Raw genomic sequence first — 14094 nt, 5'->3', positions numbered from 1 at the left:
GGTAAAACTTTGCTCAGTCAGTCAAACTTGAAACCAAAGTCTCTGGAGCACTTACCACACACATTTAAATTCTACTGGAAATCAGATTAAATGGTTTTGACTATGAGTGTCCTGCTGTAATAGCTGCACAAGCTTTGCCTAATGTAAAAGTGAAATACTAATCGCAGCTCCATGGCTTTGTCCTGAGAAACACGGGACATTGTATACAAATGACGCAGACCTGTATCTGTTAAATTCATTGAGCGTCCTCAGACGGCATCTTAACCTCTCCCTGATCTTTGACCTGAGCAGCTGTCTGACTGGAGCCAGGGTTCAGAGGTGGTCTGACACTGCAGACCCCTGTATGACCTGGGCTGTCTGACTGGTCTAACCTTTAGAGCTAACAGATGATGACTTCACCATCTGTCTTGCCTTTAACAGGTCTAGCCTCCTTGAACTTGAACTTGTTTTGGAAAGAAGGGAAAAACAACAACTTAAGAAAGCAAATTGTCTCACAAGTAGACGAAGGAGTTTATCTCTGGTTATGTATTTGTTTTATTTTTAAAGGATGACCAAATGTGAATTAAAAAGTTTCAAACTTAAAAGTGTTTAGTTATTGTGAGCTCCTGCCGACTTTTTGTTTGGCCCAGTTTAAAAGAATAAACTGGATGTACCTTGCTATGGTCTGTTACTTGCCCTCTCCGTTTTTAAAAGTGAGAGTTGTCCTCTTGAGAAAGGGGGAGGGGACTGTGTGTTTAGTAGACACAGGCTCATCCGCTGACTGCTGTCTGACCCTGAGTTCAGCGGTATGGTTATTAATAGGCCCAGAGGCCTCAACTTCCAGGAGGCCCTCTGATCAGCTCCAGATGTGGAATGAGAAAGGACAATTCTACATTAGCCTATCCATGTTTCACATGAAGCAGAAAGTGGGGAGATAGGCATTTGGCGAGACTGATAAAGTGTGAGGAAGGGAGGGAGGAAGGGAGGGAGGAAGGGAGGGAGAGGAGACCTTTCCACAGCAGGAGTGTGTTTAGTGAGTCTTTGTTTTCATGTGTGTATGTTTTTTTCGTTTATTACACTCTGCCCTTAGACCAAAAGACCATAAAAACGTATGGCATCACCATGGTGACCATAATAACTACCTATAAAACAGCGTGTAAACTGTGAAATAAGACAAACAGACCAGAACAGCCCTGACTGGCTGGCTGGCTGGCTGACTGAATGGCTGCCTTCCGCCATAAAACTATTTGAGAGCCAGACTGAAGGAATGCCTTGGAGGCTGCTGTGGCTGTCACGACACATGAAAGGATTAGGCTCTGTGTTTTATCTCCTCTTTATCTGATGGTAATGGATAAGCTGAGTGTAGCCTATCATCTGACGCTTGGGCAGGGGGTTTGATGTTTTAGTAGGGTGACGGTTTGTTGAGTTGACCGCTTTGGTCTATTGATTGCTGTTTGATGGTTTTGATATGTAGGCTGTGTGGAACAGGTCAAGTCTTTTATGCATTGAAGGCTCCAAATAGCTTTTAGCTGTCCTTCACTCCCCCCATTACTCTAGTGGTTCGTTTGATGTTTGGATCAATCAATAGAAAGAGCCTGAGCTCTTACACATGCGCCATCCTACTTCCCACCAAGCTCAATTCCTCTTCCTTCATTGTGCAGGCTTTATATCACATTCTCTCAACACAGAATAAATGATATAATTACAACCCATTACTTAGCCTAACGCAAGCTAATTATTCTGTCATTACTGTAAGGATTAGCTATGCTCATTCTCCCCTTCTCACTGTGTTTCTCTGCCTTTCCTCTCAGAAATCGTGCAAGCAGAGCAGAAAAGTCTTACTCATAAAGGCTGAGTAAGACTTAGCCCCGGGCCATGCACTGTTGACGTTGATCATATAGACCGTGGGTGTCAAACTCAGTCAGAAGGCAAGGCCATGCTAGAAAATAGTGACAGCATGTCCTGGACACATTAAATAGTCTGGATATATCTAACCTAATGGGGCATTTTGATTTACGTTGTTAATTTATGTGGGGATGTCAGTTCGCTGCTTTTATAGGCTATGGCACGACTCATGCTGATGTGTCATCATCAGGCGTCTAGAAAATTACTGGAACAAAACAGATAGACAGAGCTAAATTAAAATGTGGAAAAAGGGGCATCATGCAGAGCTGGGATTTAATGTACCAGAGGCACATGAGAGTGATGCACACTTTTTTTTTGTGTCCTGTCACTGTGCCAAGAGCATGCAGCTTAAATGCATGTCTGCGTAAAGAACAGCAAATCAAATAGGGCAACAAATTGAGAGCCGATCAAATCTCAGTACAACTTGCTCTATTAAGGGGTCAAAGAGGTCGTACATTCGAAAGCTTAATGTGAGTGTGTTGTCTTCAACATTACAAAATTGCCAGCCTGTCTGTGACCCTGCCATTATCCACCTATGGTTACTTATATGTGCATCTGATGTCATAAACTTAATCGTGGCAATGTTGCATTGTACAATTGCTTGTAGGAGTCCTTGGGCCACAGCCTTGTGTATGCGCTTTGGGCCTGGAGAGTCTCACTCGTCTTCCAGACTTGATTAATCCCTATCGCCCCTCTCCATGATCGCAGTTTCCATTTTTTAGTCCGTATCTGTGCACTCATCCCCTCCCCAATCTCCTCTCACTGGCACAGAATAGCTTCCTGGCAGAATGGAGGCATTAATTCAGGGATGAGAGGTGTGATAGTCTCTCCCCTCTCTCTCTCGCTCTCTCTCCCTGTATCTCTGGGTCTCTCTCTCTGTCTCCCTCTCTCTGTATCTGTGCTCTGTTTGTAATGCGTGGCCTTTATCGTAGCTGAAACAGCTCACTACCCTCTGATCCTATCTCAGATCTCAATATCCTAGCCGTTCCACCCTGTAAACGCAGGGATGAAAAATCTTGCCCTTTCACCAATGCATTACACCCTAGCATATCGCTATACCCCTCTCCTCCCATTGCACACTCCACACCACTCACCCTTTGTGACACAGGCCTCTAGCTAAATTCAAACTCAACAAAATGAGACCAAGTGAGCTGCACTTCCTCAATGCTGCAACAGTCTTAGTCTCATTATATTTGTATTTAGGCTCAGGCCAGGCCTCTGAAACCCTTTGTCAGACAATAGGTCAGGCAAAATAATGACTAGCTCTCAGTAAGCTTCAGGAGAGTTAAGGCTTGGATGTTGGGGAGATAAAACAACAACCAGTCTCTCGGCAGAGAAACATGGATCAATACGAACGAGGCTGTGGTGTAAAAAGGCTGTTTTTGATCCAGGCTTGCGTCAGCGTCAGTGAGGTGAGTCCTGACAGCTCCTGTGCTGTTGGTAGATATGGATCTGTGTTAAAAAAAAAAGGAGCAAAAACGCTCAGGGACCACAAGCATCTGTTAGACTGTGGAGAGGTGTAGGCTGACCCCGCCCCCAACTGCTCTTGCACACAAACACAGATGCACACACAGTTGCACAAATGGCGTGCACACAAAAAAGTGCTCAAACCTCAGTTGTCACAGTGAACCTATTGTGTTAGCTTGTGGTAAAGAAAACTTTGTGGCTACGACTCCAGTGGGTGAGAGGAAAAGTAAAAGTGGAGATTCAGGAGGATGTGACTTGCTTCTTCAAACCCTGTGTGGTTTGTAAAAGCTTGTTTGCTGGCACATGTAAAAGTTCTGCACCCCGCTTTGTCGGAGGTAGGAAGGCAGACAAGCAGCTTGAATTGTAGTCTCTTATCTGTGCTGCTGTTGTGCTGTGTTTTGAGGGGGCGTGCCTGTGATCTGTGATCATGTACCGTGTCGCTGTAGCAAGCGTAGCTGTTGCTCCTGACTGAGCCGCCACACCATGACTCCACCTCCACACAGTTGGTTTGGCGTACAGAAGAGTCGACCACATAGGGGGTTGGAACGCTGCGAGGGAATATGGAGGGGGAGTTTGAAAGATAGAACTCGTAGATTTCAGATAAGACATCTTCCAGACGCCTTTACTGTTTACTATCGTAACCACATAACAGCCTCAGACATGTCAGAGATAAAAGAAAAGATTACCGACTGCACTGGCAAGACATAAATCCTCATTTCTTACACATCTCTGCCAGATACACTGTCTGTAAACGGATTCTCACCTTGTAATGAACACAGAGAAGTTTTGTTTTAAAATATTAGCCTCTTCCGTAGTGTGACTAACACACGGTTAGTGTTACAGAGAAGCAGTGAATGTATTTTTGTACTTCTCTTTCTATGCCTGGCCTGTGCTCAAGAGCGGTACTCCCATTAGATTAATGTGTAAAACATAGACCAAATGCAGAGCAGTTAACCTGGGCTGTGTTTGGACTGAAGGAGTAGTGGCAGACTACTTGGCATGTGTGCCTGCAGACTAGGAGTAAACAAAGTGTTTCTAGCAGTTACAGTCCCAATTATTCTGCGGGGAATGAGATCTGAAGCGAATCCCTTGTGTGGTGTTCTGTGCTCTGGTGGTGCACTCCTGGTCACCGTGGCAGTGCAGACGGCAGCTGCAGATTGACATCATACTGTGTACATAACAATAACTTTGTTGTCATTCCACCAGCCTATCTGTCTCGGCATCGGCGGAGCGTGAGGGCATAAAGAATTCCATGAAGTTTTGATACCTCAATTAACGTGCGTCTGTCTCCTGTTATCTCATTTAGTCTGTAGTCGATATGATTGGCATAATCAGACATGCCTGATTGGTGCCTCCCATTTAATTAATCAGTCTCACTGTATCATCACCTGTGGCTCATTAGAGTAATTAGAGAGAATTAGTCAGATAGAAGGCCCCTCTCTCCACCGGCAGACGAGTGGAAGGAATTTCATTAGGAGAGACGAACACACACCAACGCGCCGTACACCTTGGGTCTGACGGCCAGTGGTAATAAGATTTGTTTACCCGTGACTGTTATCGGTGATTAGTATTATTACCACAGTGTCGGGACGGAGAGATACTCGTCTCCGCTTGGCCCGGCCTCCCCTCGTAGCTGCAAACATCGCTCCCCATGCCAAATTTCACTGGGCGAACATGTTAGCAGACTTCCTCTTTTGAAACCGAGTTCAAAAGAATGTGGAAAGACTGGGCTCCCCCAGTTACTGCCGCGGCCTGTGAGTGCATTCATGTGAGAGCACACGCGTGTGGAGCAGTGTGCGGGAGGCTTCTTGGCCAAGTCGGTGTTGAAGTCTCTCTAGGGACTGTTGGCAATCTGTTCCAATCGTCTTTACAGCTGACCAGACGACCAAATGAACCAGGACAGGGACTGCTGCTGTGGGCCAGTCCAGCCAAGCTAAGCAGAGCTGTTACAGCAATCACACAGACATTACAGCCCACTTAATGCTCCCCTGCACACACCATATTCCATCCTCTGTTTAACTAGACAGTGCAGTCATAACCAGCCCTAGACAGATGTAAAAATAGTGCTGGAGTTAATGTAAGCGATTAAATTGATTAATTTGCCAGTAAATTAAACAGCTTTCAGATCAGAAGAGTAAAACATCTCAAAATCTGGCCAACGAGAGTCGGTGTGTGTCCACCTCACAGAGTGTGCCCTAAGGCCCAAACACAGCGGACACAAGTTTCTTGTCATTACATTAGTCATACAGTGTAAAACATAGACTCCCTCTAGCAGCATGTGTATGTTTTTTAATTAGAGTTTCTCACTTGTTTTGGCTGCTTGTCAAACATGTTAATTTGTATGATTTATCAGACTAGCATGATGTCAATCATTAATGATGGGACATGATAGAAAGAAAATCCCAGCGGTATGCCAGATGGCTTCAACCGCTGTGGAGCACTTTTGTCTAATGTTAACAGTGTTCAACTCCAAAAGCTTGGAGATTGATGAAGCCAACAAAAGAGTAAAACTGACAAGCTTCTAGTGGGTGTTTTTTTTTTTTTTTTTTTTTGCTAATATCCAAAGAGGCACTGGGATAAGTCACTCCCAATAAGAAATTCAGTTCTATCATCTAATCTAGTATTCTGTAGCCATATTTGCAATGCTGACTTGACCAATCCTTTTAGCTGCCCAATCCACACATCGTCTTGCCGTTTGTCTTCACTGTCATGACTTAGATGGATAGTGAAAGATGTTACCATTGCCGTCTATTACTCTAGCTACCTGCAATATTTAGTCACCACAGAAATATCAGCTGTAATGTGGGTGCTAGGGCTCCGACAGTCCGCATTGCGAATTCGATCAGTTCCAATGGTTATCCTTATCAGAGTTTAGAAATTAATATTGAGGTCGTAGAGTCTCATATTAGAGTAATAATCAACTTGTTTTAAGTATAATGAATTTGAGAATATCAACTTGGGAGGAAAAGGGCAATGTTCTGCCTCCTTTACTACAAAATTAGTGGTTATACATGGGTAAACTTGATAAACAAAGGTGCTTGACTCCGTTCCCCTTGCCAGTAGACGAGTTTGCCTTTCTGTTTTTTTCCCCCTCCGCTGAGTCGACGTTTCGACATCACAAATGCACCTAAAACCAACGCATCAGAAAACTCCCCTGTATTGCCATTGTTGTATTTTGCAAGATACAGAGAAAAAATTGCTGTTGGATGTTTTCCCCCCAAGATGAAAAAAAAAACTAACACTCGTAGCTATTTATCCGCCATTTTCCAGAAGTTCAATGCACATCATAACATTGCGCCAGGAAAGGTGCAGTGTCAGCATCTAGACTGCCTAAATAAAGAAGAAGAAATTAGCGCGTTCACTTGGGTGTGATGTTGCCATCACTGCAGATTGGAGCTGATAAAAACCCATTCCATTGCATAGTCATTTGACCCGGGAGTGAATGCTGATTATATCCATTCCCCCTTTTAATATTGGTCATTACAAAGGAGGATATATTAAGAAACCCCCCAAAAATCACAATCAAAATCAAGGACAAAACAAAATGATCATTTAGAATCAAAGAAGTGAAATGCCACACAATACAGTGGACATTTTGTCCCCTGAAAAAAATGGTTGTGTAGAAAATAGCCTGTGTGAAAAACCCTTTCAGCCCAACTTTGTTTTTATAAGCTGGAAAAAACCTCAACTGTAGAAAAAAACTTTAATTTGTCATTAAACAAACACATTTTCTGCATCAGTGTGTTTTAGTTTGTGGAAACAAAGAACGAAAGCACAGGGAGAAAAAGGACACCTTCAGTGTGTTTTTTAGCTGACGGCAACTTCGTAGCCATGTTAGCTCACCGCAGTTTTTTATTTTGCTAAAAACCCACAATCTACAAAAACGGCATTCAGCAGAGCAAACACCCCAACGTCTATTTTTTTTATTTGTTCAGTATTCTACTCATGCCGCTAAAATATGACAACTTAATCATGTGTTATAATATATTGTGGCTTAAAATCAGAATAGCAGTTGTCTCTGAATGGTCAGTTAGATTTGATGTGTGTGTGAACAAAGGGCAGGCGGCAGGGCTTGTGCACTTTGGGATGTTACGCTCCATCAGCAAGATGAGTGTAAAGTCTGCCTGTGTCTGCTGATGTGGGAAGAGAGTTTGCTGCATAGTCAAAACCTGACTGGGTCTGAGGGTCCTTTTTTTATTTTTTTTTACTGAGACCATGCCCATAATTACTTGCCCACTTGGCATTGAATAAATCCTCTTTCATGTGTGATGTGTTTATTTAGCTTAGCAGATTTTTTATTTTTTTTCCAGAATGGGGATTTGGTAACACATTGGGATATGAGCAGGGTATTGGAAAGGGATTGGATAGAATCAAGGGCGTCAGGGATTGGCACATGACCTCCTAATGCACAACCCTAGCTGGAGGCTGTTGTGAGCTCAGTTTTGCTCAAAAAATGTCTTATTGATTAATTTGTATCAATAAAGTTGACAGTTTACCTGAAGTTTGCATGGGCTAATTTCTATATTCTATATTCCAGTAAATTTAATAAAGATAGAATGTTTTCCAAGTCAATTTATTTCAATTTAATAAGCAGTACTATTAGCTTTACATTTACTACTATCATAAAAAACACAAGAACATGAAGGTGTGTGTAATGTAATAGTGCTCTGATGTAGTATTTTCTATAAAATCCACAGCTGAGAAAATTGTAAAAAATATAATTCTAGAAATTACAGTGTTTTAGTGGCTCTGGTGGCTTAAGATGGTGCAGGCACAGTAATGCAAACCATGCTTAATTTCGGTGTATTTATTATTAATGTACTTGCTCAAACATTTCTTCTTGAAGTTAATGCACTTAATTGTGTCCTGAGGTGTGTAACATATGCATTTCGTAATCAAAAACATGCACTGTATGGGTCATCCGTGGTATTTTACTTTTATAGTGAATTAGATCATGTTCTCTCAGAGGAAAGGAGTTTCTGTATTTTCAGATTTTATTCCCCGTGTTTAATGGCCCAGCTCGAATGATTAACGACATCATCTCTTTACTTTTGGGATATACCGAAATTAACCCTGGTTTGCTGTTGATGCATCTGAATTCAGATCATGCATTTAACTGAAGCGTTCCAAAGGCTCAAGGCCCAATGCATCATATTGTGAATAGCTGCCAATTTGATGTTAATATTTGGAACCAACTGCGTCTTGTTCTGTAGCTAATCTTTACCAATATAATAATTACACCTCTATTCATGAACTAGAGCATTCATTCTTTTGACAATTAATTTAACATGATTAAAATTTATTAGGTCCCTCCTTTCATCAAGCGCTGCACAAGCTTCTGCGCACGCTCGAATTCACTAACAGATAGTGCAGCTGCTCCATGGCCATGGGCAGACAGGCTGCTACATCAACTGCTCTGTGGGCAGCGAGAGCAAGATGGCATGTAAGCAAGTGAGCCTCTATTTTTATTTATTTTTTTCAAACATCCTGTACTGCTGCATAAAATCTATTGCAGAGGACAGTCGACCAAGTCCATTTGTTATATTTTTTTATGGTTTGTGGATAAAACGAGATCACGGCTGGTCAGGGAATTCAACTTAATGCTGATGGGGGGGAGAAATCTCCTAATTAGTTCTTGATCACACTATTTCTTTAGAGGATTGTATTTTCTTGTGTGTGTTGAGGGGTGTGGGGGGAGTTAAAGGGGGGAGGGGGGCATGTGTGCGTGCGTGTGTTTTGGGACCTTGTCAGCAGACTGAGCCACAAGGGCCCCTGTGGTAATGTGTGTATTAAATGATTAGTGTGTTAGTTAGCATAACGGCCCTTCAGCAGCGTTTAATCACTCTCAGGGGTGGGCGGCCTCACAGGAGGTGGATGGGAGGGAGGAGAGGAAGAGGAAGAGGGGGAGGTGGAGTAAAGGGAGAAGAGAGCGATTTTAACTGGAGGAGAAGAAAACGCTGGCTGAGTAAGTGAGTGGCTGATCTGTGGAGAGTATAGAAAAAGAAGTAAGCGTGGCAGATTGGGTTTGGCCGGTTTTAAAAAAAATAAAAATACTCCAAACCTACACTGGAACATAAGGGTATACTGAAATTTACCACTAGGTGTTGACTCAGTTGACACCTCCAAGAGGTATATAATGACATCTTTCATGAGCCCATGAATTAAAACTTGTTGAATACAGTCCGAAAGGTGGCAGTAATAATTCATTAGTCCCTATAACATCTTTTTTATCAAGATTCATGAATTATATATATTTTTTAAATGCCCTATATTGCAATTTTATAGAAAATGGAGAAAAAAAACCTGCATCCTCCCCCTAATCTGTATCCACAGAAACATATGAATGGGTACTTCTATGACGCATACCACATATTTCTACCAAGTTTCCTGGTAATCTGCCCTGTAGTTTTTTTGCATAATCCTGCTAACTCAAAGACATAACCTCCTTAGCGAAGGTAATAAGAAGGTGCAGCAGAGAGTAAGCAGCAACAGTAAGATAAAATACTTTACATATTGGCACTGTCATCGTCACCCCCAAAACACACACACTTTCTAATGAACGGACACAATATGAGCAGTTTGCATTTTCCCAAACCCTTACCATGAAATCTGATCTCCTTCATCTGGCTGACCTCGACTCAGCATTAAATTAGTGCAGAGACACAAGCACTTGGCTCCATTTCTCTGTTTTATAAACAAACATATTATGTTAATCACATTGTCATATAACTTATCACTGATGCCAAGTTGAATTTAACATTGTGATGCTATCGGCACAGGTTGCTGATGTATGCTACTTTTGCCTGGTTTGCATAAAATCAAACTGGTTAAAGCTCCTGCATGGGACTACAGCGGCAAAACTGGAACTGGAGCCAGCAGTAGTGACAGAGGAGAAGAATCCAACATAAACATAATCCAGCAGTGTTCACACACTCAGCAGAACGAGATACCATCTTTACATGGCCTAAATATCTTGTTAATGTCAGCACTTGGCTCATCATCTGGAACTAGTCTCATAAATAGCTGTTAATAACAATGCAAAATGGATGTGGATTAAGGCGGGCCCTCCGTCAACCTTGACAACCTTGCTGTTTTTGATAATTGCGCTGTTGTTGCTATGTCGGGTCATCGGGTTCAGACAGTCAATAATTGTTGTGAGCTGTGCGTGTAACCGTCTATTGCTACAGACGTTGTCATGTCCGATACTGTGGCAACTGATTGACTGACAGGCTGAATCGCTCACATATTGCCTGCGCTGGTAGCAGATCCAACTACTGGTGTAGACAGGTTTTCCTTGGCGGGATATTCGTGTTGTGGTTCTGTTCTCTGCCTCTGCTGCTGCAACATACTGGCCGAGTTCAGCTGAGGCAAGCTGGGTAGTCTGCAGCACGCCAGATGGGTCAAGGAGTCTGCTGTCTTTATTTTTTATGCTAAGTGATGACAGTAATGCTGATTATAATGACAGCAATGATAAAAATGAGCAGTTCTCTTCTTAGCAAACTAAAAGAAAGTTGCGTTTGTGTTGCAGAAAGAACTAGACGCCACCGCCACACAGCTTGCCAACAGACAGGATGAGAGCGAACAGTCCAGGAAGAAGCTGATCGACCTGAGCCGCGAGTTCAAGAAGAACACACCAGAGGTGAGAAAATCTGATGTTCACAGACGCGCACCGACACACAAACACGCATATATATCCTGCAGTTCTTTTGATAATCACATTTGCCTCAGTGTTTCTCTTGTGTCTGTTCTCCTCCTTATAACTGCAGCCATGATTATTTACTGAGAAAGCAGGGGAGGAGTACACTGCGCAGAGATGCGGGCTTGGCTCCCAAAAATAGTCTCTCCATTAGTTTCCCTGAAATCCTAAAGAGACAAAACAGAAAACCCCTCAGGAGTTTGTATTATCTGACCTAGTTTTTTATGCGTGCAGAAAGTGTGGTCCGTGAGTTTGTATGCGAGTATGAGCGAGAGAGAGAGAGAAAAGGAGGGAGAGAGAGTGTGACAACACTACTAAGAGGGATCAGGAGGGAATTCTGTCCTCTTCCTGTGTTCCCATCACTCCTCCTGGGAATATTTGTTTCATCTCTGTTACCAAGGCAACGTGTTTCAAACCACACAGTGAAAACAAAGTATTGTTGTGTTATTATTGGTAATGTCACCATGGTGAATTATTGATGGTAGTATGAATTATGTATGAGTGTAGTAGACAGTGGATAGAAAATTGTCATCTCTCTGTGGAGTTGACAGTAGGCCTATTATAGTTACCACAGGACGAGCATTGTGACTATTGACTCCATCATGTAGCCCACCCGGTGCAGAGGAATATACACCCGAGGAAACTGTACCTGCATACAAAAGACGCTAATTTCACTTTACCCTGCGCATTCATCTGTAATCTCATTTTCAAGTGTAACCACATAACTAGCAACACACACGGGGAGGCAAGACAGACACTGAGGTGGGGAAGCACACAGAGGCAGAGAGAAGGAGAGGGAACATGCACACAAAGAAAACATGCAGACGCAGAGGCGCACACACAAACACACAGAGGCAGATAGCCTAGATCACAGAACGGGACACACACATTCATCAGTGTAACAAGGCTGTGATTTAGGAAGGCTCCTCTGGCGTCTGTGTGGCCCCTGGCATCTCCCTGGTATGTGGAGGAGGAATCCGAGCCAGGCCAGATGAGCGACAGGATTCATTACAGGGCTGTAACAGGCTCAATAGGAATCGGCACTAAAAACTCTTGCGTTTTGGAAGTGGATGCGCATCAAGGCTGCCTACCAAATAGACTGATTCATAACGTGTGATGTTCCGCGCTTGATTAATAATGCCCCGATCGTCTCTTGTGCATTTGCGGAGCGACGTTTGCCATGTCGTGCGTGGCTGCGTGTGTGTGGTTGACCAGCCTATACAGCGGGCTGTCAGTTCTCTGTGGTCCGCACCAGTCAGCGGAGATCACAGTCACATCAGATCAGACTGCATTAGGCTGAGCGGGAGTCCGTCTCTGATCCATTATTCAACAACCAGGAGACCAGCCCACGTTGACTGTGTCTAGTCTGCTGAGCTGTACTCGGCGTGAACTGCACTCATGGTCTGCATAATAACACACATGCACGCGCACACACACACACACACAGAGGCTTTTGTAGCATTTTGAAAGTAGTGCAAAGAAATGCAGCGTGAAAACAAAGTTTTCATAATTCATTAGTACTGACACACTGTTGATTTTTTTTCAAGACTACCTCTCACTATGCCTCCTAAGCTGCCTCAATTATTCATCCACTTCTTAATTTCCTTTTAGTTAGTCAAGACTCCTCTACTACAATGTTATAAAGGCATGGGTGGGAATGGTGGTAAAATGTCCCAAAGATTGCTAGCCAGCGGCAGTGGTAGTAAAACAACTTTGTGTGTGTGCTCATGTGTGTGTGCACACGCATGCACATACACACGTTTGTGTTTAGCTGCAGGGTAGACAGACAGCAAATGTGAGTTCCATACTCCCCGGAGGATTCCTTAGGCTGGCCTGTCTGCTGTCTGCCGGCAGCTCACACACCAGCCATCCATCTCCTGCTGCCTGGCCCCCTCCGCTCCCCCAACTGCACACACGCACACACGCACACACACACACGCACACACACACACACACACACACACACACACACACACACACACACACACTGACCATGGTGTCTGTGTGCATTGTTATGTTATATGGTCATAAATCTTTGGAAGTGGAGGGGGTAAAGGGGTGGAGCACTGGAAAGTGGACCAAAGGGGTTCAGTGCTTGGGTATTCAGCAAAAGCAGTAGCTTTCCTCTACATGTTATTTGAATGTGATTGTTTTTGTGTGTCCGGTGTGTGTTCTTGTTTAGTTGCTGCCAAAACTTAGCACAACAATGTAAGTTGCACAGATCAACATCTAATCTCAAATAACGGCAGGAATTAAATTAACTCAGCTAAAGAGATTCAACAAGATTAATACAGCAACTTCAAACCGATGGTAGTGTTGAGTTGGCTCCTCGTGCAGACACAGCTTCAACAAAAGTAGAGGATTATGATGTGAACAAAGGTTGTAATTATTGGAGCACTTCTAGACTAGACTGCATTACATTATACAGAGGTTTCTCCTTTTTTTCTGGTCACAGTATATACATAAATATTTACACGAATTTAAAGCCACAGTGATAATAACACACTAGGTAGGAAAGAGTGAAATGAAAGTGGTCGTGTACGTTAATGTGGACTAATGCGTGTGTGTGAGCACCGTTTTGCTTGGTTCGGACAAGACAATGGAACCTGAACTGAAGCGAAATAATATGAAAGTACAAGCTGAAAATACTTTTATTCATCAGAACAGGAAGTAATGCAGGTGATCTAACCGAAAAGAAACTGAAAATTTAAATGGGAAATAAGGATATAATCTAAACCCAATGCAACACATTGAGTGAGAGAAAGAGAGAGAGAGAAAGGGGAGGGGGCAGGGTGGAGGTCATTATCCGTGGCAGGGGAATATTGAATTGGCCCAGACAAACAGCCACAACGACCCCTGATGAGGTAACAATGGAGCAGGGTCACCGAGGTCATGACCTGTCCCCAGCCCCAGACAAGCAGCCTGTCTGGACCAACCTGGGATTAGGCCAAGCCCAGACACTGGTCCCAGATCAGCTTGGGACGCACACTCCCTCCTGCATCACTTATGCTTTTAGACAGATTTCTAAAAAGGCGCAGAGTCTCCCA

General features: G+C 43.4%; 1 protein-coding gene across 5 annotated transcripts in view; it reads left to right on the top strand.

The window, feature by feature from the left end:
- The window catches only part of cux1b (cut-like homeobox 1b), a 63150-nt gene that overhangs the window by 8165 nt on the left and 40891 nt on the right, over positions 1-14094 (top strand). For all 5 annotated transcript variants that reach the window (XM_034605157.1, XM_034605154.1, XM_034605153.1 and 2 more), the window contains exon 2: positions 10880-10990. In XM_034605157.1, coding sequence (XP_034461048.1) covers positions 10880-10990 — 111 coding nt within the window. The remainder of the gene's footprint in view (positions 1-10879; positions 10991-14094) is intronic.

This window comes from Hippoglossus hippoglossus, chromosome 13 (genome assembly GCF_009819705.1).
Source record: "Hippoglossus hippoglossus isolate fHipHip1 chromosome 13, fHipHip1.pri, whole genome shotgun sequence".
In the NCBI taxonomy this organism is placed as follows: domain Eukaryota; kingdom Metazoa; phylum Chordata; class Actinopteri; order Pleuronectiformes; family Pleuronectidae; genus Hippoglossus; species Hippoglossus hippoglossus.
The sequence above is the reverse complement of the archived record's forward strand: the minus strand, read 5'-3'. Positions and strand labels throughout refer to the sequence as shown.